This window comes from Paramisgurnus dabryanus, chromosome 8 (genome assembly GCF_030506205.2).
Source record: "Paramisgurnus dabryanus chromosome 8, PD_genome_1.1, whole genome shotgun sequence".
Taxonomy (NCBI): domain Eukaryota; kingdom Metazoa; phylum Chordata; class Actinopteri; order Cypriniformes; family Cobitidae; genus Paramisgurnus; species Paramisgurnus dabryanus.
The window spans coordinates 43,942,404-43,959,652 of record NC_133344.1 but is presented as its reverse complement, the minus strand read 5'-3'; the positions used below and the strand labels follow the sequence as shown (position 1 = coordinate 43,959,652).

Here is a 17,249-nt window from a genome sequence, read left to right as displayed (position 1 = left end):
TATTCCTATATGAGCTTTGAATGTTTCTTTCACATTATCTAAAATAGAAGATGTCAATGCTATATTCCACTTTGACACAAAATAAATCACAGCTTTGTTTTGGTGTTTTAAGTTCCGAATCAATATTTTCTTGCAGTATATGAAAACATTCACTTTGGAAACAATGATGCTAGGCAGATAATTTTCTTAATTTTCTATCAAAGTCTTTCATTTTCCTCTATCCACAGCTTTTCAGGCTCCGACCCAGAGAAGTTCTCGTGCGAAAGTGCCCTTGTCCTACTCTGATGAGGTTTGTGCACATACCCTCATATATATACATACTGTATGTCTTAGATAAAATAAATTAAAAATTAATTCATACCCTAATTTACAAGCATTATTATTTATCAACTAATTACGTAAATGGATTTTTCTGCATTTAATTTTTTTATGGTCGGAAACAAATTTTTGTCTGGCCATAGCATTATTTAATGTGATGTTAATTACTGTGGGAGAGAGGAGTACAAGCTGAAAGCCCCGCATGCGCTGCCTGTGACCTCTCTTCCTCATGCATTTTAATAAAAACAAACCGAAATGAGAGTGAAAGTATGTTCACTTCAATTGTTTTTTAACAAGAGTATTAACCAAGGTTTTGGGGTATTAGAAGATTAAGAAAATCTATTTTGTGTGCACACATTGCAGCTCTCTTACTCAATCCACAGCTTTAACGTTTGGGTTATTGTCATAGCAATGCTTGACAATGATATTTGAGTTTACCGGACCAAACCTTTTTCTGTCGGGATGCCTATTGAGGAACCCTGCTCTAAGTGCAGTGCCAAAAACCTCCAGTTCTAAAAAAAATCCACTTCTTTAGACAAGATATAATAAACAGTTGCAAAATCACTAAAGATGCAACTAGAAACAATTCAAATGATGAAAGTCAGAATGTAAAAATGAAGAAACTGAGTAGCACATTAGGGTGCGCCATGATCCATGTCACTGCCACATTCAGGTTGAACTCAGGGTCAAGTGCTCGCAATGGACTCAATTTTGAATGTGTTCCGCGGCCATTTCACATGCTGTCGTTTACCTTGCTATAAAATCGAAGTGGCATTTAGCAGATACCCACAATAAAGCAGTGTTTATGAATGACCAAATTTTGAAGAGAATGTTTGATATATAATATGTGCTAAGAACAAGGGTTTTTTTATGGGGGGGGGGGTTCATTTAGATAAATGATGAGTGAACAAATGATACATGGATGAAGCAGGACTATAGTATGGAAAAGTGGTCATTTTGTTCTAAAATGTAATTTGATTTAATCTCCTTTTGCCCTGTTTCACCTCTTTTCTATCAGATTTCTATCACTGTAGATGACAGTGACTCAGATGAGAATGTACCATCGGTCAATCCTTCCAGGCCCACACATAAGTAAGTAGTTGTTTTCATTGATATTTATTTAAAATAATATTAGGCAGTATTTCAGACTCATATATTTCTCATGGTTTAACCCACAGGACTTCTTCATCAAGCTCCAGAGGAAGAGGTTCCCAGAGCCAAAGCCAGTCGTTTAAAGGGGTGACCTTCGATGACAGTGATGATGAGGTTGGGTTAACATGCACTAATAGTTAAACACAATTTTACATAATTTAAAACATCAGCAAATCCTTAGTCTATCATTGGAATGTACTTCTTTGATGTACTTTTCAATGGATTTTTTCATTAATCAATTCCTCTTTTTTTCTTGCAGGATGAGTTTGATCCATTTAAGGGCTCAAGTCGACAACGGAGATGAGGAGAGAATTCCAGTTACTTTCTCTTATTAATTTCACAATGCCATCAGAGTTTGTGCAGAGTTTAAAATAAGCTTGTTTTATGTTTATCGTTAAGTTAAACATATGTTTAGTATTAAAAACCTTTTTTCAATTTAAGTTGTGCATGCCTGTCTTTTATATTGGTACATCATTGTCCCAAGGATTTATCCATTAAGTGTGTTTTTCAGAATAGAAGTGTTTCAGCCTTCTGGTCTGTTTATCTTCTTTTTGTCCTTTTATAAAATATCTGAAATTTCCACAGTGTCTTAGAAATATCCTAAATCATCCATTATATTTGGAGTCTTCCTCTCAGCCCCGCCCGCCCCTAATTGTCAGTCTATAAAGAATGTGACTCTATGTAAAGCTCAGCTGTTCCACAGGGAATTGTACTGTATTAACAACCCTAGCTGACATGAAACAGATATGTAGCTTTGCCTACAGGTGTCCCAGCCAAAATATTAAGACTTCCTAAAGTACAAAGAAAGATTAGAACTAACATGAATACGGGTTGACCTGGACACATTTTGGCAGTCATTTCAGTGTCATAAAATGCCCCGGTCAACCTGAATTCACGAAACATTTTTTACAGTGGTGTATATTTACTTATTTCAAATTTATTGAAAACATACCACATTCAATTCCAAATCAAAGAATTAACAAAATCTTTGTCTTGTTCTTTTCAAGGGAAGCAAGGAAAATTTTAAGCTGCTCAAAAAAATAGTAGTGTCACTTAAAACAAACAATGGTGCTTTATGGGGGCAAAAAGTTGACCTTGATCAATACAAGATCTTTAATAAACAAAACATTTATATTGCACAACTTTTTTAAAGGGAGAAATTTAGACTTTTTATTTTTGACTGAAACATGGGCGAACAGAGGCGATGACAGACAATTCTTTTAATCATGAGATAAGTAAAGTTGGTACTATTACTCATAGTGTTCGTAAAATTGATCCTACAGCAATTGAACATTTTCAAAATGCTTTTATAAGGGCCCTCTGTACAATAACTCTAGAAAATCCCCCTACCCATTTGGATGTGGAATTATTGTTAAATGATTTTAATTCCTATGCTCTTCCACTCTAAATTTGGTTGCTCCTTTTGAGTCAGACCTGACAAACCTAAATTGGATCCCTGGTTCAATAAGGCCACTCGGACTCTTAGGACAAGATTGAAGAAAAGCGGAAAGCAAATGGAAGAGGGATAAACTTCAAGTGTCTTATGAACACATATTTTGAAATTACAAACCACACACATGACGGGCTTACATACATGTTGTGACGAACTTCGCATCGAGCACCCACGAATAAAAAAAAGTCACAGGCCGCAACTGCTTTTACACACTAGAAGACTATTATTTCATTTGTTTGTTGTGTCAGTCTGTAGGAATCTCAGCAGGACTGTTGAGGCTTTTTGCAGGAAGGAGGCAGCTTTAAAATAACTGATTACATTTTGTTAAAAGGCAGAAATTTAAAAAACATTATATAAGAAACACATTTATTTGTGTGTGTGTGTGTGTGTGTGTGTGTGTGTGTGTGTGTATGTATGTGCTCCCCAAGAGTCCCAAATTCGCTCTCATTAAACTTTGTTAATGGGTCCTTTCTGCAGCCTTGTCACATACCCATACTCCTGCCCAGCCTCAGGGTGTTTTTACACATGTTGGTGCGCACCGCGGTGTGGCCTCAGAGCGACCAAATTACATTTACATTAGGGTATAATTTTTTCAGTTAGCGTGGTCTGTGTTCACATATGTTTTTTACTGTACTCGAAACGCCGCACCGTACACCCTGTGACAACGGTCAGCGCTCTCATTGGTCTCTGAGATTGGTCTCTTACCATCTCATGACCACCCCCCATGTTTCCACGACAACCGCACAACTGTTCTATTAAAAGCCCTTCTCACTAAGCCATTACTATTTTTGTGTGTGGAGGACACACAAGGCTTGGCTTCCTACTATGCCGGCTCCTCCCTGGTCCCCATGGCCACCTAATCTACCTGCACCTCTCTGGCTCCCAGTGCGGGCTGTACTTTCCTGACCCCCGGGTTCCATGTCCAACGTCTTGGAGGCTTCCTTTCCTGTCCCATCCTCCTGCCGGGAGGGGGAGTACTGTCACGTTCCCAGGTTGTTCATGCCTGAGTATTCCTTGATTCCCCAGTCAGCGTCCTTTGGACTCAATTTCTCACAATTCTCTTCACTCCCTCACCTGAACTGTCTTTGTTATTATCCTCACCTGACATTCATCACCCTCATCACTTCATTGTATTTGATAGACCCTTTTACAGCTGATCAAATGGCCTGCACGCACATTTGGGCAACAGAAGTGGTGTTATTCCCCATTGGTTCTAACGTGTTAGCAACTCAGAAAGTTTATTAAAACGGTTTCCCAGCATCAAAATGTCTGGATGTTGTGTTTGGTTGCACTAATATAATATACTAATATACATATATATGTATCTGGCTACTTTATTTTTGGCCATCTGCTAACGTCTTTTATCCACTCCACTATAGTACACGGATCTGGTAGCTGTGTTGAAACAGTTGATAAAGTCAACTTTTTAAAATAACTTTCTCTGACTGTGTTGCTTCACTGCTGATTCTTGCCATACTTCCGTTGCCTAAATGCACGCGCATATGCTGCCACGTCATCATACAAACAGTAAAAGGGTCTATAGCCTGCTGTTTCCTTTGTTTTGTCTGTTCTTGTCTTTTCCATGTTAAATTGTTGTAGATTAGTTGGTGCATGTTAGATAGTCTTTTGTATATTCTAAGCCATTTATTTCAATAAAAGTTATATTTTATCCAGTCATCCTCTCCTTCCATCTTCTCCACCAACCATTACTCATTGTCTTTTATAAATGTATTTGTGTGTTTTGGGTCGTATTCCAGTAGGTCGTATTCCAGAACATGGTGTTCTGTTGGTTAATATCCATCATCCCACCAACAACCAACACATTACCAGTAAAGAGAGTTTTTCTTTTAAAAGTATCTATTAAATGACCTTGGGTACCATGAAAGGAGCTATATAAGTCTGTGTTATTATTATTATTATTATCATTAAAACCAATACAATTTCCATTTTCCCCTACCCCTTAACTGGCGCCATGAAAAGGGACAAAAAGTTTACTTAGATATTTTGCTTGTTTGTTAATCTATCACAACAAACTATTATTTTTGGAAAGGTCTAAAAATTTAGTTTTCATATTTTAAAACCTTTTAGCAGTTATAATAATGCAGTGGCCATAATTTATTAAATTGTGACAAGAGCATCAAACCTCACAACAAACCAACACAAACCCTAATTTGTTTGTGATAATTGTATGTATAAAATAATACTATATTGAATAATTTTTATTTATTACAATAAATTGAATCTGCTATAGAATGTATTTAATATTTTCACCTCCAGACACTTCTGTAAAAAGTCTTCTTTAAAACAAGACCAAAAAGCTTCTAGACCAAAAAATGCCAGTTATGGCTGGCACGCCAGCTTTAATTTTTTTTACCGTGCAACGTGTTAAACAAATACTGTAAAAATAATTAAATGCACATGGGGAAAATATGAGGACAATGCACAGGTCTTATAAAATGAAGCAGTAAGGTTTCACAACAACACGACGGGGTGCTCTGCTGTAATTCAAATCGAGTTTCAGTCCTTGCTAAACCACCCTGCTACGCCTTTAAAATGGGAGTGTACGCTGAACTTTCACTTTCGTTTAGTATTCCATATGGGAACAGGCAGATATCAATGTATGCCGAACTCTTCCGCATAGACCGCTTTAGGTTTCGTTTTGAAAAATCCCCACTGTGGAATTTTAAGCCTATTTACCGGATTAGTTTTTATACTGTGGCCGCATTTTCAGAGATTTTTTTCTTTTGCGGCTAACCTCTATGCGATGAAGTCTGTGCTGTGGATTCTGACAGCCCTGCTCGCTCAGCAGGCCCAATGTATCGTTAGGAAATATTATTTAGCTATAAGAGAGGAAGACTGGAACTACGCACCCACTGGACGTAATCTGATCCATAACAGAAGAATTAAGGAAGACGAGTAAGTGTAACAATGTTTTTGTGTAAAGGGACTAAATAAATTATTAGAACTTTACTCGCTTTCACATTACCGTGTAAATATGACGTAACACACGCATATAATTAACTGTTTTTGAATGGTTTTTATCCATAGGCTTTTGTAAGGATTGTACAGTTTATTCTAATATTTTTATAACAGACTTAGCTGTAAAGAACTAAAAAGAGCTTTAAAGAAATTATACCATGTTGCAAGCATTGAAACTTGTTTATTTACATTTTTTTCTTCAACAGACATGCATCAGAGTTTCTCTCATCTGGCCCTACTCGAATAGGGAGTGTTTACCGAAAGGCTGTATACAGACAGTACACAGATGACTCTTATTCAACAGAGATCCCCAAACCTGACTGGCTTGGCTTCCTCGGACCTATTTTACGTGCTGAGGTTGGTGATGTCATGGAGGTCCATCTGAAAAACTTTGCAAGCAGGCCGTATTCCCTTCACCCACATGGAGTGTTTTATGAGAAGGATTCAGAGGGTAGGATATACTTTTTCTCTCCTTATCTTTATTAGAGACTTATCCTCAATGTATGAAGCAATAACAGAGCAATAAACAAACCTTTATCTACAAAAAAAGTGCAAGTAGTTTTTTAAACACTTTTTTTGTTAGTATAGCAAATTTTTGCAGAAGTTAACAACTAAAGTGCATCCCAAATCACACACTTATGCACTATTCTATGCCATTTTGTAGTATAAATAGTTTAAGTAGTGTGTTACACTAAAAATACCAAAATAGAACCAAAGTGTACTTTAAGGAACCGAAAATTTGAAGTGTGCATCACTGGACACGTCATGCACTCAATGTTCACCTATTTGCTTACATTACTGTATATAGGGAGGGCTATCACTTTCTGTGAGAGCAAAGTCAACCTGTGGAGATGGTTACACTTCAGTCTGATGCTTACTGGAGTCAAGTTGAATAAATTAAACAAAGAAATTAAAAGAAAAGTGTACAAATTGATTTAAATGGCATGCATTGTACTATGGGTTTGAAATAATTTGCCCTCGTCTGGGAAACCGCTTATACTTCTGCCTAGTAAAAAACATTATCATGAAAATCTCACCTTTTTCTATGTTTTTAGTGCTTCTATCAACCTAGAAAATGTGAAAAAGGGAAAAACTAGAGCCCGATGGATGTTTTTTTTTTTTTTTTTTTTTTGCTGATGCGGATACAAATTAGCGAGTAAAAAAAGAACGATAACGATTCCTTATGTTTATATTATAGGACAGAACACATATACTAGAGTATATTATACTACGGTACTGTACATAAAATACACTACATACATTAACAAAATATACTATATATAAATAAATAAATAAATTTTTTTGCAGTGATCACTCACAAATGTGACAATTAAACACTTATATTGATGTGAACAATATATATATAACTTGAATCATTGGCAGTTTTGACGAGAATAGCGTTATATTGGACTTGTGTTGAAAAGGGAAACTTATGAAGTTATTGTTTATAAGCTTTACATTAAGTTATGTACTTCACAAATTAGTTACCAACTTACCGTTAAAAAGACAATGCTTGATTGATATGGAGTGAAACCAGTATCAAAACCTTCCACAAATGCACACAAAAGTAAACACATGTGCACCGTAGTTCACAAATGCACACAATAAATCCAGATACACACAGTTATTCACAAATGCATACGGGAGATCCACACGGACATCCGCCACCTAGCTTCTAATCAATTAAACCAATTGCTTCGAAAATTGATTCAGTTTTTCAAAGCAATCGAAACACCACTCACGCAGGAGTGTAATCTAGGGGTGGACAGTATAACGCATTTGAGCCTAGATGGAAACATTATAATCCCAAAAAGGTTTTTCACTTGTTGTTTCATTGATGAAAGTGCTACAATAAACATGCACATAGACGGCGATCCCGTGGATGCTTCAGGGCTCGCCTCGAGCACCAACCGAAATATGCTTTACATTAACTTCACATGTCGGTTCTAAAACCAGGTGGAAAACGTGACCTCACCATTTTCCTCCTCTTCAAAGCGCATTGGCGCCCCAGAGCAAGAGCGTCTGTCGTTGCTAAGCATTGCTTGATGTGACGAACACCAACCGGTGGAGAAAGAAATTGGCGCCTTTGAACATGCACGTTTGTTAAAGGGACATTCCACTTTTTGTCCAGCCCCCCTAAACATTTGATTCTCCCCTGCTATTGAAAGTAACCAAGGGGACTATTTTCGGGCAGTGCGTAATATCACTATACCTTCTGCAGCCATGTTACAGCAGCAAAGTCCTTGATTATTACGCCAGTTTGAGAGTATAGTTCCTAGCATTTCTGCCTAGAAAATTGCGACTTTTAATTTTCCGTCGGTCTTATGCTACGTACACACTTTACTCGCTCTAGATTTCTCACGGGATTTAACTTCACGTCATGCGAATTTTTCGCTTGAGTTAAATATTTGAATATTGAGGCGAATAGCGCGGCAAACACGCCGCCCATATCACGTCTTTCGCATCCCCCCACGCGAGGATGCGTCTCATCACGTCTTTGCTTTGACTTTATATGTAATCTACTCGTGCAAATCGTTGAACTCGCATCTGGTGTGAACCCACAGTTAGTACACGATTTAACTAAAGAGTCAAGTTTTATATAGGAAAAATATCGAAACTCTTTGGTTATTTTTTAGCATGTTGCTAATGGTCTAATCAGATTTAATGGATTGTGCTAAGCTATACTAAAAGTGCTAGCGCCAGAACCGGAGATCAGCTGAATGGATTCCAAAACGGTAAGAATCAAATGTTTAACTCTAGAGGAGCTGGAAAATGAGCATATTTTAAAAAAGTGGAATGTCCCTTTAAGAAACATATATCTAATACTCGTTTTCATTTGACATATTTCAAAATATATATGTATGCATTATATATAAGACCTATATGCATCAATGTGCATATGCACATATGCGCGCTCCCTCCACACACACATGTTCTATAACCACCACACCACTGCGGTTACCATTGCGGTGGTAAAAAACTGCCACCATCACACCCCTAATGGTCCGAGACCACCCCAGCCCCCCCTCAATTCGAACACTGCACCCAGCAAAGTGTCTCTCAAACAGTTCACTGAGGTGTTAAATCTGCAGCCCAGCGGTAATTAAAAATGGCGACAACAAAATGAACCAAATTTACCTCGCAAACAGTGACAAATCCCACCACCGGCTTTTCCTCAGATACTGTATGTGTGTTGCTGTTGGTTACTTATAAATAAGACACTGTTTCCCCATCACCCAGTAAGAAAGCAGTGTGTGTGTGTGTGTGTGATTGTGAAGGACAAGACATCGTTCTGTTCTGATGCTACATGCCTCTTATCAAAAATATAACCTAGGCTGTGCATTTGTCATGTTTTGTCTTTATAAAACAAACAGAAAAGACAAAACAGAAGAACAGATAAAAAATATTTTTTGGTATAATATATTTTTAAATTTAAAGGTCCCGTTTTTCCTAATCCCATTTTTCAAACATTAGTTATTGTGTAAAGCCCGATTTATAGTCGTGCGTAATTTCTATGCTGTAGCTACGGCGTAGGCTATCCGTTGCCTGTGCGCAGCTCTGCGTAGCCTGACGTGCACCTTGCAAAATTTTTAACAGCCCGTCAGTTCTCTGCGGACCGCAAGCACTGTGATTGGTCCACCAGAACCCCTCCCATCAGGTAAAAAAACCTGCATCATAGGTTATTCCCTTTGCGACAGTGAAAACAAAGAATGGCCAAGTTGAGGAGTGATTTAACTCAAACTGCAACAAAAATTGCTACTGTGGTTACACGGGTGGATACTGCCTACCAGGGGTCTGCGCGCGTGTTTGCATGTTGACGCGGACGACGACGCAAAAGTATAAATGAAAACCGACGCGGAACCTACGCCATCGTGGCTACGCCGTAGCACCTATGCACAACTATAACAAGCCCTTAACGTTACTATTAGAGCATGAATAATAACTGTAAAATTATAAAGCTCAAAATTCAATGCAGAGCGATATACAGTGGGTACAGAAAGTATTCAGACCCCTTTAAATTTGTCACTCTTTGTTTCATTGCAGCCTTTTGCTAAAATTCGAAAAAAGTTAATTTTATTTCTCATTAATGTACACTCAGCACCATATTTTGACAGAATAAACAGACATGAAGAAATTTTTGCACATTTATTAAAAAAGAAAAACAGAAATATCACATGGTCATAAGTAATCAGACCCTTTGCTGTGACACTCATATTTAACTCACATGCTGTCCATTTCTTCTGATCGTCCTTCATTGGAGTCTTCATGATGGTTCTACTTCTTCATTGGAGTATAGCTGTGTTTTAATTTTTAAAAAACGGATTGGACTTGATTAGGAAAGGCACACACCTGTCTATATAAGACCTTACAGCTCACATTGGATGTCAGAGCAAATGAGAATCATAAGGGTCAAAGGAACTGCCCAAGGAGCTCAGAGAAAGAATTGTGGCAAGGCACGGATCTGGCCAAAGAATTTTTGCAACACTCAAGGTTCCTAAGAGCACAGTGGCCTCCATAATCCTTAAATGGAAGAAGTTTTGGACGACCAGAACTCTTCCTAGACCTGGCCATACAGCCAAACTGAGCAATCGTGGGAGAAGAGTCTTGGTGAGAGAGGTAAAGAAGAACGTCTCCCTGAAGGAAGGGAACGGAGACGTCACGTCGTGACCGACGAATTGGGAACCGCTCCGCGGGTGACCTATCTACTTCGAGAAACTATAAAAACGCCAATGAACTTGGCATGCAGGTATTTGCATAATGCCGGCGGCGCCCCGCCAGGTGCGTATATAAGCCGCAGGTGCACAATACCAAATTAGCTATATTATTGCTGAGAAGCCGAGCAACAGTGCCCGGCCTGAAAACAGCAAACTGTGGCGACGGGACGTGACGTCTCCGTTCCCTTCCTTCAGGGAACGAGGGTTACATACGTAACCGAGACGTTCCCTTTCAGTCGGTCACTACGACGTCACGTCGTGACCGACGAATTGGGAATCCCTACCAAAACGCCACTGCAGCTGAACCCTTCCAGTGTCTGTAAAAGCCCTCCCCCCTCCACATAAGGGGCGGAACCTAAGACGAAATGCAGAAGGCCGGTCACTACCTGTTCCTTAACCCACGATAGTGAACCAGCGAACTGGGGAAGCGTCTAAACTGAGCGGAGCTAGAACACTGCGGAAGCCATCCCCTAAAAAGGTTGAATGGATGACATAAAAATATGAAACAACCGATAGGTTGCTCATAAGAAGCCTCTGAACAAAACATAGTATGCAGAGAGATGCAGAGCAGGCTCTGCTAAGGAAAACGTGGAGGATTAGAACCCCACGGAGTATACACACAAATGAACCCCACGTAGGGGACAAGTGTGGGCGCCTAGCCTACACAGGTTTACAGAGAATACATCAGTGATAGGCTGACAGCGGATGCTCCGCAACATCGGCTATCATGGCGGTGGAGGAGAGCCAAAAAAACGTTTTTGCCTCAACGGCCTTCCATAATGGTGCAAATGTGCAGCACCAAAATAGAGGCTCCAAGCCGACACACGAGCCGACCCTCGGTGTTCTTAACTAGTTAACAGAAAGAAACCGAGTGGATACCGGCTCGACACAAACACTATAGAATCTTGTGAACGTATTAGGTGTCGCCCAGCCTGCAGCTCAACAAATATCCGATAGCGAGGAACCGCGAGCCAGTGCCCAAGATGATGCCACACTGCGTGTAGAGTGGGCACGTAAATTAAATGGACAAGGCACGTCTTGCTTCTGATATGCAAGGGCTATAGTATCCACAATCCAATGGGACATCCTCTGCTTGGTGACAGCTTTCCCTTTCTGCTGACCACCGAAACAAATAAAGAGCTGGTCTGAGGTCCTAAAGCTTTGCGTCCTGTCTATATACACACGTAGTGCACGAACAGGGCACAACAAAGCCATGGCTGGGTCTGCCTCCTCCAAAGGCAGCGCTTGCAGGTTCACCACCTGATCTCTGAAAGGAGTGGTGGGAACTTTGGGCACGAAGCCGGGCCGGGGTCTCAGTGTTACGCTGGATGCAGCTGGCCCGAACTGAAGGCACGAATCATCGACCGAAAATGCATAAATATCTCCTATCCTTTTAACAGAAGCCAAAGCAAGGAGAGTTAAAGTCTTCATAGTAAGAAATTTAACACTCACACTATGCAGAGGCTCAAATGGGGCTTCCTGGAGTGATTTCAGCACCAAGGACAGGTCCCAAGGAGGAATAGAGGGAGGACGCGAAGGATTCAGTCTTCGAGCGCCTCTGAGAAATCTAATGACCAGGTCGTGCTGACCCACTGTCCTACCGTTTACGGGTGAATGGTGAGCTGATATCGCAGCGATATCGACCTTAATAGTGGATGGTGACAGCCTATTCTCCAAACGACGCTGGAGATACAAAAGCACAACACTAATCGGGCATTCTCGGGGGTTCTCACGTTGGGAACAACACCAGTCGACAAACAGGTTCCATTTAAGCGCGTAAGCCTGCCTCGTAGACGGCGCTCGCGCTGCAGCAATAGTGTTAGATACCTCTTGCGGTAAATCACTCAAGTCCTCCGAGCCCCGTCCAGAGACCACACGTGGAGGTTCCACAGGTCGGGGCGCGGGTGCCATAATGGGCCCTCTTGTTGAGAAAGAAGGTCCTTCCTCAGGGGAATCTTCCAAGGAGGGGCTGTGGCGAGGAGAGAGAGTTCTGGAAACCAACTCCTGATTGTCCAATACGGTGCCACCAACAGCACGCTCTCCTCGTCCTCCCGGATTTTGCATAGGGTTTGCGCAATGAGGCTCACTGGAGGGAACGCGTATTTGCGCATGTTTCGCTGCCAGCTGTGTGTCAATGCATCCACGCCGAGCGAGTCGTCGGCTAGTGAATAGAATAGGCGACAATGGGCCGTCTCTGGGGAAGCAAACAGATCTATCTGCGCTTTGCCGAAACGTCTCCAAATCTGCTGACCCGCAATTGGGTGGAGTCGCCATTCGCCGGGATGCGCAGCCCGAGAGAGCGCATCCGCCTCTACATTGAGCGTGCAGGTTCACCACCTGCCGAGACGAATTGTGCGTAAAAGCCAACGCGACAGGCTGGGAAGCTGTTCCCACGCCCCCAGACACCGTGCGAGAGGGACTAAAGGCACGATCGGTGTACCCGCGGCGGGCGCAACGGAGGTGATCGCCGGTGTGTGCGTATTGGCCGACAGCAGTGTTGTGCATGATAACACTCTCCTGAGTCCGCTGCTGGGTGGGTGAGTAAAGGAGGCTCTGCTGAAGACACCTCACGCCACTCGATGCACCCTCTGGCGAAGGGGGAGGAAGACGATGGGTTATGAGCCCGTGATTGTCTCCTCTCCCCTGAGAAGTCAGAGAGCGCGATGGGGTTATGAGCCCGTGCGTTGCTCTCGTACTCCTCTGATGAGTCGGAGAACGATGGGGGGTTATGAGCCCGCTCGTGTCTCCGGCGCTCATCTGAAAACCTAGAGATGAAAGTGGAATTCGCTCTTTCTGTGAATTTGTGGGTGCCGACTGAAAAGTCTGCGGAACAGAAAAATGAAACAAAGGATTCCAACCGGCCCTCCTCCGGTGGGGGGAGTGGTGCCTTCACCATCTCCCGAAGAGCGATCCCCTCCATCTCTAGGTCGCCCGTCTCAGGGCCGGTTCAATCTCCTCTTTCCACCCTTCGAAGCGGGCGGGGCGGGCTGCTGACGACCGGTTTCTTGCTTCTTAGAAGAGCCCCGGGGAGGAACAGAGGCGGCCGCCGCAGGACGCCCTCGGTGAGGAGCAGGCTGAGGCGCCGACGTGGACGGGGCAGGTGCAGGACGCTTCCGACGTGGCATGATCTGAGCGATGGCCATAGTCTGCTTCTTGGCCGTGGAGAATTGCTGGGCAAACTCCTCGACCGTCTCGCCGAACAGGCCGGTCCGGGAAACCGGAGCATTCAGGAGCCGGGTCTTATCGGCATCCTTCATGTCCGCCAGACACAGCCAGAGATGGCGTTCCTGGACTACCAGGGTAGACATCGCACGCCAGACGGCGCGTGCGGTGACCTTGGTCGCACGAAGCGCCAGATCAGTAGCCGCACGCAGTTCGAAGAACTCCACCGAGTCGTGACCTCCCGCGTGCAGGTCCCTCAGAGCCTTAGCCTGGTGAACCTGCAGCAATGCCATGGCATGCAGGGCAGAGGCTGCCTCCCCACAGGCTATGTAAGCAGCACCGGACAGCGCCGAAGACTGCTTACAGGCCCGTGAGGGGAGAGTAGGCTGGTCCCGCCAGGAGGAAGCGACACCGGCCGGACACAACTGCATCGCGACCGGCCGCTCCACTGACGGGATACCAGTATACCCCCTGGCATCTCCACCCTCGAGAGAGGTGAGGGGTGAAGGCTGAAACGGCCGGTTCCAGGCGGAAAACGGGGTTTTCCACGACCGCGTCAGCTCTTCATGCACCTCAGGGAAGAAGGGCACCAGGGGCGAGGACTGAGAAGCCCTGGCACCCCCGAAGTACCAATCATCGAGGCGGGACGGTTCGGGTGGGGGAGGTTCAGTCCACTCCAAGCCGACCGCCGCCGCTGCCCGAGCGAGCATGGCTGCCATCTCGGGATCGAACGCAGGACCCGCAACCCGACCTGAAGGCGGGAGCGGATCCGGATCGACGTCCGAGGCTGACAACCCCCCCTCCGACGTTACGGTGGACATCGCGTCGGGTGGAGGCTCGACAGAGCGCTAGGACACCGTAGAACACAGGCCGCTCGTCTCCATCGGGACCTCCACTGGCAACGGATCAGGGCGCTGGGAGCTACTGGACGAACCAGCAGACCGACCCAGCACCGTTATGCGGAGGTCATCCTTTGCAAGTCTGGTAACTGGGCTCTTAGCAGCACCAGACTTGGAAGGCGGTGGCCATTCCCGGAGAAACGACACCTGTCTCCGCAAATCCGCCATAGTCATGCCCTCACAGATGGAGCATGAGCTATCACGCAACGCTGCCTCTGCGTGCTGGAGCCCCAGACACGAAAGACAACGCTCGTGGCCATCCCGGGGAGTGATGAACACACCGCATCCAAAAACGGACCACGGGCGGAATGCCATCTTTAAAAAGACGCACCCGACCGTGACACGAAAGAGTGGCTGTCTTTAAAAAGACACAAATTTCAAACGTGCTGCTCTTTTAGAGAAATCACTCTTTGTGCAAGCTGGTGAAACACACAGGGAGAGGCAACGCACTCACTCGAACTCAAATCCTAAAATGAAAGAGAGAGAGAGAGAGAGAGAAAGGGTGGAGAAAACACTGCGAGCCTCCGCTGAGGTGTCTTTGCCCAACCAACTTCAGCAAGCTGAGATCTTTTTCCTCCAAGAACAGGGATCTACGAAGATCAGTATAAGCTTCTCGAGAGCAGATGTCTGCCGGCTTCGAAGCAATAAAAGCTAATTTGGTATTGTGCACCTGCGGCTTATATACGCACCTGGCGGGGCGGCGCCGGCATTATGCAAATACCCGCATGCCAAGTTCATTGGCGTTTTTATAGTTTCTCGAAGTAGATAGGTCACCCGCGGAGCAGTTCCCAATTCGTCGGTCACGATGTGACATCGTAGTGACCGACTGAAAAGGAACCCAAAGATCACTGTGGCTGAGCTCCAGAGATGCAGTAGGGAGATGGGAGAAAGTTCCAGAAAGTCAACTTTCACTGCAGCCTTCTACCAGTTGGGGCTCCATGGCAGAGTGGCCCGACAGAAGCCTCTCCTCAGTGCAAGACATATGAAAGCCCGCAAAGAGTTTGCCAAAAAACACATGAACGACTCCCAGACTATGAGAAATAAGATCCTTGAACTTTTTGCCGTTAATTCTGTGTGAAGAAAACCAGGCACTGCTCATCATCTGCCCAATACAATCCCAACAGTGAAACATAGTGGTGGCAGCATCATGCTATGGGGGTGTTTATCAGCTGCAGGGAAAGGACGCTTGGTTGCAATTGAAGGAAATATGAATGCGGCCCAGTACAGAGATATCCTGGACGAAAACCTCTTCCAGAGTGCTCTGGACCTCAGACTGGGCCAAAGGTTCACCTTCCAACAAGACAATGACGCTAAGCACCCAGCTAAAATAACAAAGGAGTGGCTTCGGACAAACTCTGTGACCATTCTTGACTGGCCCAGCTGTCCTAAAACATTTCTAATATTTCCAGAGCATGTTAAAGCAACACTATGTAGTTTCCATGTAAAAATGACTTACAGCTCCCCCATGTGGTTGAAAAGCGCAACAGTGCCTGGTATCAGACACTCTTCTGCAGGCAGGGGGAGGGGCAGGGCTGTGTTTCCTACCCTCCACCGCCACTTTCAGAGTGTGCTTGTAGCAGCTAGGAGGCTGCTCAGGTTGCAGCAACAGTACAATTTGTCCAGTTAAAAGTTGTTCTATCACTGAAATAATTTTAGAGACATTATTTAAAGGTAAAAAAAACTACATAGTGTTGCTTTAACAGCACATGTAACATTAATGTTATCCAGAACAGCAAGTAACATGTTAGATTAACCCACCATTAAAACATGACAAATAAAGGGATTTATAATAAAACTTACTTTAAAACATCAAAAGTTGAGTGCTTTAAATAACTGTGCGTGATCTGATGTGTCTTCTGATCACAAAATAAGATAGAAAACTATTTTACAGAACAATTTTATGTTATTTATGTTTGATTAGCATAGCATTATAAATATACAGTATTGTTATAAAATACCCGCCATAGCGTGAAGAACACAGATAAACCATATATCATCTCATCCGTGTTTATTGTCTCCATGCTTTAAAACATCACAACATCTTCATTTGCCTGTTATTGAATAAAACGGCGATCTCCGCGTGACACTACGACGTCTTCATTAACTTGTCATGATGAGACTGTCTGTCAGGAGCGCCCTCTAGCTTCACGTATGAATAAAACAGACAAACAGAGTGTGAATGGCTGTAGCCATTGCCGTGTATGGCATAAATATGAATTAAATATATTACTAATCCCTGCAGAAATGTAAAGTAAATATTTAAAATGGAATAAATATTTCTACAAATATAGAGGATTTTTCTCAATGACAGCGACTGAGGGTCATACTTAAAAATTAAATACAAATTCATAACTCCTGACAAAAATGAAGACATTACTGTCACTGTAAGATTTTCTGAATAAATTAAGGTAAAAAATTGAATCTTAAGTTTTAACGTTTTTAATGGCATATAGTTTTTTGAGGTAAGTACATTTAAACTAACAGTATCTTTGAATTAATGAAAATAAAGAACTCTCTTGGATGCCAGTGTCCTCGTGCGAGTTAACAGGGTTGGGTGCTTAAATGCGATGC

General features: G+C 43.1%; 2 protein-coding genes across 9 annotated transcripts in view; both read left to right on the top strand.

The window, feature by feature from the left end:
- Positions 1-1,910, top strand: part of mre11a (MRE11 homolog A, double strand break repair nuclease) — a 55,315-nt gene extending 53,405 nt beyond the window's left edge. Inside the window, exons 17-20 of the mRNA XM_073815637.1 lie at positions 228-289; positions 1,337-1,410; positions 1,497-1,584; positions 1,730-1,910. Of these exons, the coding sequence (XP_073671738.1) occupies positions 228-289; positions 1,337-1,410; positions 1,497-1,584; positions 1,730-1,774 (269 nt within the window). The 3' untranslated portion in view covers positions 1,775-1,910. The remainder of the gene's footprint in view (positions 1-227; positions 290-1,336; positions 1,411-1,496; positions 1,585-1,729) is intronic.
- Positions 1,911-5,481: 3,571 nt separating this feature from the next.
- The window catches only part of hephl1a (hephaestin-like 1a), a 64,798-nt gene continuing 53,030 nt past the window's right edge, over positions 5,482-17,249 (top strand). For 5 of the 8 annotated variants that reach the window (XM_065281914.2, XM_065281913.2, XM_073815636.1 and 2 more), the window contains exons 1-2: positions 5,483-5,839; positions 6,109-6,353. In XM_065281914.2, coding sequence (XP_065137986.1) covers positions 5,688-5,839; positions 6,109-6,353 — 397 coding nt within the window. In that variant the 5' untranslated portion in view covers positions 5,483-5,687. Of the gene's footprint in view, positions 5,840-6,108; positions 6,354-17,249 lie in introns of all 8 variants that reach the window. The other 3 variants (XM_065281910.2, XM_065281908.2, XM_065281911.2) reach the window with 2 other exon arrangements.